The sequence below is a fragment of the Medicago sativa genome, chromosome 4, assembly GCF_051527215.1.
Source record: "Medicago sativa cultivar Bolivia chromosome 4, Bolivia_mono, whole genome shotgun sequence".
In the NCBI taxonomy this organism is placed as follows: domain Eukaryota; kingdom Viridiplantae; phylum Streptophyta; class Magnoliopsida; order Fabales; family Fabaceae; genus Medicago; species Medicago sativa.
In genome coordinates this window covers 39,595,880-39,605,545 of record NC_140752.1, presented here as the reverse complement: position 1 = coordinate 39,605,545, position 9,666 = coordinate 39,595,880, and the positions used below count along the sequence as shown (strand labels likewise).

Genomic DNA, 9,666 nt, shown 5'->3' with positions numbered 1-9,666 from the left:
TATGATATTGTTGTTTCAACTGATGATATACTCATTCTTTCATTGTTGAGTAGATATAATGCACTTATTGATGTGGGTGGCTTCTAGCTTATCCACTTATGTGATTCCTGTTCTTATCACAAAAACTCAAGTGCAATCATCAGTAGAACACCATTCATAAAACTTATTATTTATTCCACGAGGTTTGTTATCATTAAAACATTCATCAAAAAGATTTTTGCTTCAACACTTTTTCTGTTACACTGTTAAGTGTTAAGACAACAGTCCAATGCTCTAGATACCAATTGAAGGTGAGAAAAACACAAGAAGGGGGGTTGAATTGTGTTAGCTTTTTCTTCGTTTTCTCCTAAGCTGAAAACACTGATCAGAAGCAAAGTGAGAACTGCTTCGGAAGTGAAATTCAGAACTAATATGCAGCGTAGGGGTGGACAAACGGGCGGGTTCGAGCGGGTTCGGGCCCAAAACCTCAACCCAATCCAACCCGTCGGTGAAGAAATGAAACCCACTTCCGTCCAAAGTAAAGCTTCGGTTCAGCGGGTTCGGGTTAAGCGGTTCTGCGGTTTGATCGGCCGGTTTGAACGGGTTTGTACCAAACGCATAAATTGCACAGAAGCTTAAACCAGTTTATGTAAAAGATGAAGGTTACAGAGGAAGAGGAGGATGTGTTTTTCTTCTTCGTTGACACAGTGAACATGAATGGGTTGAGATGAAATTAAAAGAAACATAATACTTGCAACTCTAGACTGGAAAAATTGATGGGAAAAGAAAGGTAAATTATGTGATCTATTCAAAAAGATTAAAATGGGATGAGAATTAGAAAGAAAATTATTTGAAAAACAAAGGAAGAATAGTGAAAGGTTTCATGAACTTATTGGTAAACGTGTGTTGTGGTGAAACAAAAATGGTAGTATTACCAAGTGAGACAAACGTGTGTTGAGTCTTTGTTTTTTTCTTTTTTTGTTACACTAAAATAGTGAAGTTTGGGTCTTTGGGATACTCACAAGGCTAAAGTCCCCTATAAAATATAATTTAATTTATTAGTGCAGCTGTAAAGCATCATGGTAGAGTGGCAGGAATGCAGGAGAGTAGGAAGGAGAGTAGCCGTCAATGTATGATCAAATCACACTTAAACTTTTGACTTTTCAGCCTTCATCATCATCGGACGGCTTCGGTTTTTATTGGATTGGTATTTGAGATCCGAGTCCGACCAATATAACTCACACATAGCCGAAAAGTGGTACCCGGAAACCGATCACCCGTTTCCATCCGACCCGAATGTCTTTATTTCAAGCGGTTATTTCGGTTTTCGGGCGGGTTGCGGGTGCTTGTCCACCCCTAATGCAGCGGATAAAAACACAGAGAGAGAGAAGAAAGAAAGACACAAAACAATTATACAGGTTCCTTCCACAAACCGGAAGTAGTCATGTCCCCCTTGCACTTCCAAGGAGAGTTCACTATAATGTAATATTTGATTACAATTGCTCACTGCGAAACTTAGCAAGAGACTTCAAACTGCTCAAGCACACAAGTAAGAGACTTCCTATGCTCCTGAACACAATCAAGAGACTTCTATTGCTCAAGCAAAACTGCAAGAGACTTCTAATCATACAGAATTACAAAGAAAAATGTTTGAGGTTGAACACTTGATATACAATCAGTGTTGTTCACAATACAAATCAGATACAGACTCTTAAGACTCTAGAATTTCTAAGATATGAACTTTGAAACAGAAATTCTAAGTGAACTTTGAATGCAGAACACTTTCAGTAAAGTTTTGGCACTTGTAAAAAATTGTTTAGTCTGATACCATTCTCTAAGTCTTCACTCCTTTATATAGAGGTGTGAAAGAGACGTTGTGAAATTGCCAACACATCAAAAAGAGTCATTTGAAGCTTTGATCAATCACCAATGATCTTTTGCCTGATATGGTAGTTGTCCTATGAAGGATCAATTTGAAATGCATTCCCATTATGAAGGAACAGCGTTGCAGGCAGAGCTGTTTTCCTTGTCTTGTAGCAGGGACAAAGCAGAGTAGTGGAGGTAGTGGTTGTACACTTCGTACAGTTGTACTTTGTCAACGCTTTTTGAAGATAAGCATCCAATGCCTTCAAATCTACTCAAAATGACCGTTGCTTTGTATTCCCAGTCTTCTGCATTGCTTTTGAATCCATTAAACACCTTTTGAAGCATTAATTCTTCCATCTGATGAACTTTAGCTTCTGGTGAATTTCAGCTCCTGATGAACTTGCTTCTGATGACGTCATCACTTCAGGAGCACATTGTCTTCAGGAGCACTTTTGACTTCAGGAGCACTTCTCTTCAGACGCTTTAAGCTTCCTTTTTGTTGATTTCTTAGCTCTCTTTTGTTCATTCAGAACCTATTTAAGATGTAAAATTTTGTCTATGGTCCTGTACACTTGAACAACTATTAGCTAGTCCAATTGACAATTTTTAATACCTTGTTATCATCAAAACTCTCAAGGTTCATTGTTAAACACATTTTGTTCCAACACAAGAGACTTATATTCAAACAGAATTACAAAGAAAATTGTTTAAGGTTGAACACTTGATATACAATCAGTGGTGTTCACAATAAAAATCAGACACAGACTCTTAAGACTCTAGAATTTCTAAGATATGAAAGTTGTTAAGAAATTCTAAGTGGACTTTGATGTGAAAAAATTTCAGCAGAGTTTTGACACTTGTAAAATTGTTGTGAGTCTCTTGGAAATCTTCAAGTCTTCACTCCTTTATATAGAGGTGTGAAAGAGACGTTGTTGATTGCCAACACATCAAAAAGAGTCGTTTGAAGCTTGATTAAATCACCAATGATCTATTGCCTGATTTGGTTATTGTCCTATGAAGGAACAATTTCAAATCCATTCCAAGTATAGAGGAATATCAGCGTAGTCACAACTGTTGTTCTTGTACTATTGCAGACACAAAACAGAGTAGTGGAGGTAGTGGTTGTACAATTGTACTATTGTTCTTTTCCAACGTTCTCCAAAGAATAAGCATCTAATGCCTTCGAAAATCCTCTAATTTAGCTGATGCATCGGGCTTCTATTCTTCTGCAATGATAGGCGTGATTAAAACAGCTCTTTGACATAAACTAAAGCTTCCAGTTATCCAGCTCCTGATGATCTTCAGCTTCTGATGATCTTCAGCTTCTGGTGACCAGCTTCTGAGGAGAGTGCTTATGATGACGTCAGCTTCTTCAGGACCTCTTGTCTTCAGAACCTCTTTTCTTTAGAACCTCTTTTCTTTAGAACCTCTTTCTTGCAACACAAGCTTCCTTTTTGTAGTTTCCATTGCTCTCATTTGTTCTTCAGAACCTATGCTTGAATTAAAGACACTAAAATTTTTGTCTGTGATCCTGCACACTTGAACAAATATTAGCGTATCCAATTGACAATTTTTAATATCTTGTTATCATCAAAACTCAAAGGGTAATGTTAAACACATTTTGTTCCAACACAATATTCTATTGTTTCGATTAATATGAATTTTTTGTTGAATTCTAAATCTGAGATTTTAGATGAATGAAAGGGAAAGGATGAGGGGAAGAGAATAATTGAAGTTGTTTAAGTGGTTGGATAAGCAATTTTTGTGTTCTGGACTGAAAATTGAAAACCCAGACCAAGATAGAAGAAGAATAGTGTAGTGATGGTGGGTGGGTGCATGAGTGGGGGAATGGAGGAGAGAGAATGCTGATGGATGATATAGTATTGACAGACCATTATAAAATATGTGATTCTCTTTGATCTAATGGTAAAAAAAAAAAAAACCTTCCCATGGTGGGAAATGATTAACCTTTCCCATGTTAAATTCCACCATGTAATGTAATGTAACGTAGATGAGATTAAAACTAAATAAAATTGTGTATTTTTGGTATTGATTTCGTGTACTTGAGTATTTTTAGTTATGATTTATTTTGGATCGTGAATGAATTGTTGTTATTGTTGTTAATAAGACATGACATGATTTTAAAAAATGAACATAACATATTGTACGTTTGGGGTATTCAAAAAATAGCATCTTTGTGAGAAATTGCAAAAATTGATGAATTCTTAACTTATCTAAAACCAACATGACTTAAGTCACGTTGGCTTTGTACCTACGTGACTTAACTCACGTTGCCTCAACGTGACTTAAGTCATGTCGATGCTACCGAACACGACTTAAATCACGTGGAGGTAATTTAGACAGATCACGTGAGAGTAAGCAATTCCCTTCAGGAGAAGAGCAATTTTCTTTGTATTTTAGGGGGGATAAGGTTGGATTTTGTGAAGCTATTTTGATCCAATATAGGGGATGTTGCCGTTTAGAAGAGAAAGCGTGTCATTAAAAAAATAAAGAGAAAGCATATTTTCACAAGAATAAGAGAGAAATTGATTGTGTAGGGAAAAAGTGGCACGTGATTTACTTATGAGTACATTTTAACGAAAGAGAGAGCATATTTTTCCTTTTTTCTCACATAATAACGAAAGTGACCTCCTGGGAAGTCCTTGTGTTGCACCTCTCCCACCCTTTTTTTAGGTGTGATCATACCAGCACTAATGCACCGGATCCCATCAGAACTCCGCAGTTAAGCGTGTTTGGGCGAGAGTAGTACTAGGATGGGTGACCTCCTAGGAAGTCCTTGTGTTGCACCTCTCCCACCCTTTTTTTAGAAATTTTTGTCCCGTGAGCATAGCTCAGTTGGTAAGACAATGCATTATTATATGCAGGGGCCGGGGTTCGAACCCCGGACACCCCACTTATTCACCTTATAAGGTGAATTCTAGCCACTAGGCTACCTGACAAAAAAAAAAGAAGATAAACCACAAGAATTATGATCAGTACATTAATTTCTAATTTTAAAAAAGCCGAAATAACATCTCTAATATTTTCTTGAGAGTTTATTGAAATATGCTGGGATTGGAAAGATATCACATCTTGATAACAACTTTGACACAAGTGGGATCTTTCAATAACTCAAATGCTTTGTCAATATCTACCAAAGGAACCTCATGGGTGAAAAGTTCATGAAGAGGGAATTCCTGTAAAATGGAAAATAATCCAATATTATTAGACCCAGCATAAACACTTTAGGATTGTAATATAAGTAAGAAAGAACCAAGAAAATATATTAACTATTCTCGCTAATAATACCTTTATGGCTAAATTATAATTTTGGTTCTTTTAATAAGTTACTAATTTTAGTTCTTTAAATATGTTACACTTTGGTCCTTACACTTTTTCCGTTCCATTTTAGTCCTTTAAGTTAGGCAACATAATCTTTTAAGCATTTTTTCGTCCCTTAAGTTACAAACATTACAAACTTTGTTCACTTAGTTACGAACATTAGATAATTTATCCTTTTCCGCCAATGTCTAGTATTTCTAACTTAAGGTTTAGAAGTGACTAACGTTTGTAATTGATGGATCAAAATGTCTAACATTTGCAACTTAATTAACGGATCAAAGTGATATATAAAAATAATTTAAAGGACAAAAAATGTAATTTAAACTACATTTATTTATCAATAGATCATTTTTTTTTTGTCTTTAAACTCAGGTTAAAAAAAAAACTCTAATAATGTTAAATTCGATCGAGAAGTAAATAAATTCTGACCACTAATTGTTCCAATCGACCGCAAGTTAGTCCATTTAGATATAGGAAATTAGGGGCGGTGCAAGCCTGCCTAATTTGCCTACCCTACCAATGAAACCCTTAGAAAGATACCAAATGAGTGTTGCTCAGCAGCACATCAACCAAACTTTTATTACAATAAGGCTATTTTAGTTGAAGCATATTATTTTACTCTCAAAACCAGTATAACTAACTTTTTTCTGAAGGCATATGCATCATCTTTAACGACAGTTATAAAGATGAATAGAATAAATAATTTAATATTCAGATGGGATTACCTCTTTTTGACATTTGTTAGCTATGGTGGTAAGGTCTGATTTGGCTTTTATACCTCCAAAAACAGAACCTTTTAATGTTCTACCAAATTGAATGGCAAGAAGTCCAAACGGTACAACAAGTTCAGCTCCTATACCAACTGCAATTGCCTTACCTGTTCCCTGTTTACATACATATTATATTGTAACACTTATTAAGGAATAAAAAAAAAAAAAGAAATTTTGTATCAAAAGGGCATTTTTAATACTTTTAGAACATTGACCACGCATTTTAGGGTTTTGCTAGAATAAACCCACTTTTAGCAAGTAGCATCTTTTCTTTTGGACTAAAATATCCATTTATTTACCTGGAGGAATATTTAAATACATTGTTGTTAGTTAAAATTACCATTTTTGTGGCTTCCAATGATTCAGTAAGCAAAGGTGCAACACCAGTGCATTCAATGCAATAATCTACACCCATTCCATTTAACTCTTTAACCAAATCTGAAGCAGATTTATCAGAACCATTAGAATTTATAAAATGGGTCATCCCAAAAGCTTCTCCTTTTTCTCTCTTCATCTCGTTTTTGTCAACCCCAATTATCTTACTTGCTCCCATCATCTTAGCCCCGCTTATCGCCTGCACCACACATTTCAAAACCGAAGTTCATGTCATTAATGATTATGTCACGTCAGATAAAACAACTTTACTTTAGGTAAAATTAAAGAGATAATTACTCTTCTTCCATCTGTTTTTGCTCATTTCCGTCAAAATAGCCAAGTGTGAGTTAACTCAGGCAGATTTTATTTTCAGCATGAGTAAACTTAGGCAAGTGTATTTTTAAGCGTGAGTTAACTCACGTAAAGCGGAAATGAGCAAAAACAAACTTTGAGAAGAGCAATTATCAATAAAAGAATCAAAAGCGCGATTAAACCTAAATACACACATTAATATACAAGATTGTATTTTGTTCATACATACCCCTAATCCAACAGCCCCAAGACCAAAAACAGCTACAGTTGAACCACTTTCAATATTGGCTTCTTTCCAACAAGCTCCATAACCAGTTGAAAACCCACATGAAATGAAACTAGCATAAGCTAGATTAATGGTTGGATCAACTTTGACAAGGTAATTGATATCAACAACCACATACTCCGACCATGTAGCACAACTCAAAACATGGTATAATGTTTGGCCTCGGACAGACATCCTTGAAGTGTTATCTGGCATTAGACCAGTCAATCTCACAGGATGTGTCAAACACAAATTGGTTCTCCCTGAAACACAATTCTCACATTCTTCACACTCGCCTATGTATGTTGGAATTATAAAATCCCCTTCTTTTAGATTTGTTACTTGATCACCAACACTCTCTACAACACTGCAATTGATAAAATTCGTAAGATTATATGTAGATGTAAACTAAGTCGTCCTCGTGAGCTTACCTCAGTCGATATGGACAATGCATAATATATGCAATGTCCAGGATTCAAACCCTGGCGACGACTAAAAAAAACTAAATCACAACACAAAAATATTTTTATCTGTTGATTATATTTATAAGAGCATGTAATAATTAAGAGAAAGCCTTACCCAATTCCTTCATGTCCAAGTGCTAGAGGAAATTGATTCTGCAAGTTAGTCAATGGTAATATCCATTAATTAGTAGTAGAAGCAAGAGATAGATTATATTATTTTTTTTTGGTTTGATTATTTACTTTGATTTTAGTTTCTTAAAAAATATTGGTTTTTATCCATGCAAAGTTAGAAATCATGTTTTAACCTAATGTGGATAACGTTGGTCCACTGCAATCTGCCATAACCTTACTCATATGTCTTTTTAAACCAACACTAAAATCAAAATTCTTTGTCCTCATTATCATAATTGAGTAGATAGATATTGCAATATACATAGATCGAAATTTAGATCCTAAATTCTTCAATTAATCATTTTAAATGGTGAAATTATGGTCATTATATTACTTGACAAAAAAATAAAATTCTGAATAAGATTGAAATTATGTAACTAACATGTGGAAATCCTTTAAGGCTTGATATGTCTGTGTGGCATACACTGGAACATAGCATCTTAACTCGAACTTCTTTTGCCTTTGGTGGATCTACTTGTATCTCTTCCACTGTCACAGGCTTTCCAAGCCCCCAGCATACAGCAGCTACAATCCAATATTGCAAACCAATAAATATAAATATACATACATATGACACAATCATTATATGTTGAATGTACAGTAATAGGATATATTGTTTTCTCTATAGTTTAAAAATAATACAAACTGAAGTGATATACCTTTGCATGTAATAACCTCTTTGGCTCTTGACATTGTTGTAGGTAGGTAAGGTAAGAATGCAAAGAATTCTCTCTGAATTTGGGATGCAAAAAAGTGAAGCGGTGCGGTTTGGAATGCTGCACTCCCTTTTATATAGCCACAAAAATTGCCACTTAGATATGGTAAATAATAGAATAGTAAAAATAAATTACTGAATCAGATGCATTCAACGGTCATACGCAACATATTGAAAATGGCACAAGCTCTTATTATAAAAAAAGAAAAGAAAAAAAGAGTAAAAATTAGATGGGATATTTGCAAGTGTATTTATTATATAAATAAACAACAATTATTCAACTAGTTCGTTGAAGTATCAATTTGAACTTTAATTACATACCACTCTAAGCATGGCTTTCATTAATTAATTGTAACTGTCTTGAGAATGAATTAGTTCTAATTTTAGTTTCATTGTATTGTAAACACGTGAATTGAGTCGGTGGGTTTATGGTTTCATTGTAGAGTTTCAAATATAACTTTGAGTTGTCAAATAAAAAAAGACAAAAAGTGATGTTAGTTCAATTAAATTGATTAAAAGGTAATTATAACACAATTTTGATAGTTGTCTATTTTGACACCTCTATATTTTATATTATTAGATTTAATGAGTTAATCCACACCACTGCGGTGCAGGTTACTGGTACGAGTTTAAAGTTCCAACTCTCATGTTAAAAACAAGTGATTTTCACAAAGATTTGTAGGTTTTTTCTTCATGATTTCATCGTATGAGTGCGGCGTTGTATTGTTGGTCGTCCTGTACGATGTTGTTTGATTTACCGTCTTGTTACCGTATTCGTTTGTTTCCTATTGAAAAATCTACTTCAATCAACTACATATTTATTCAACGATTTGATTGTCAACATTTCAAATCCGAAACAGTCACTTAGGATGTGTTTGGATATAGGGTTTGAAGACGAAGGAAGGGAAAAACTTACTTTTCTTTTACAATTTATGGACAATATGAAGAAAAAAAAGTTAAGTCTGATTGAAATATTACATGATCATTTATCTTTTTATTATTTCTATTTATTAAAAGTATTTTTTATTGTAAGTAATTTAAAAAAGAAAAGTAAGTCATCTCCTCTAATCATCTCTTAAATCCTCAATTCAAAGACATCCTTAAATTTGATCATATTATTTATAGTCATTTTACTGTTGTATGTTGTTAACTTGAATGATGTAAGATTATTCACATATTCACATTTTACACTTTAAACAATGTTGAATACGTGATTATATTTGATGTATTTCAACCATTTATATAAATAAATATCAATTTATTTTTATCAAAATGAAAAAGAAGAAAAAAACTCCAACTTTCTCGTTAAAATATCAGGTTAAATTGGTCAACCAAAGAGTTCAATCCTTTTGTTTTTTAGAGAAGTTCAATCCTTTTGTCATCCTTATTCTTATGTGACATACATAA

General features: G+C 34.0%; 1 protein-coding gene and 1 non-coding gene across 2 annotated transcripts; one reads left to right on the top strand and one right to left on the bottom strand.

Annotated features, from left to right (window-relative positions):
- Window positions 1-4,537: 4,537 nt before the first annotated feature.
- LOC146929335 (5S ribosomal RNA) lies at window positions 4,538-4,656 on the top strand. Its single transcript, XR_015008972.1, has one exon. It is a non-coding gene; the product is annotated as a 5S ribosomal RNA (ribosomal RNA).
- Window positions 4,657-4,819: 163 nt separating this feature from the next.
- Window positions 4,820-8,307, bottom strand: LOC146929334 (8-hydroxygeraniol oxidoreductase-like). Its single transcript, XM_085701320.1, has 6 exons — window positions 8,204-8,307; window positions 7,927-8,069; window positions 7,489-7,526; window positions 6,874-7,276; window positions 6,298-6,531; window positions 4,820-5,042 (listed from the first exon to the last, which is right to left on the bottom strand). Exons 1-6 carry the CDS (start codon window positions 8,235-8,237, stop codon window positions 4,932-4,934), a joined length of 963 nt encoding a protein of 320 aa, XP_085557446.1. The 5' UTR covers window positions 8,238-8,307; the 3' UTR covers window positions 4,820-4,931.
- Window positions 8,308-9,666: the final 1,359 nt, after the last annotated feature.

What these genes read in the sequence shown, in the direction of transcription:
- LOC146929334 (XM_085701320.1), bottom strand. Translation starts at nt 8,237, where the DNA reads ATGTCAAGAGCCAAAGAGGTTATTACATGCAAAG. An exon ending in CTTGGACATGAAGGAATTGG is followed by an intron (nt 7,277 to 7,488) that starts GTAAGGCTTTCT and finishes TATCAATTGCAG; the next exon opens with TGTTGTAGAGAGTGTTGGTG. An exon ending in CATTGGAAGCCACAAAAATG is followed by an intron (nt 5,043 to 6,297) that starts GTAATTTTAACT and finishes TCCATTTTACAG; the next exon opens with GAATTCCCTCTTCATGAACT.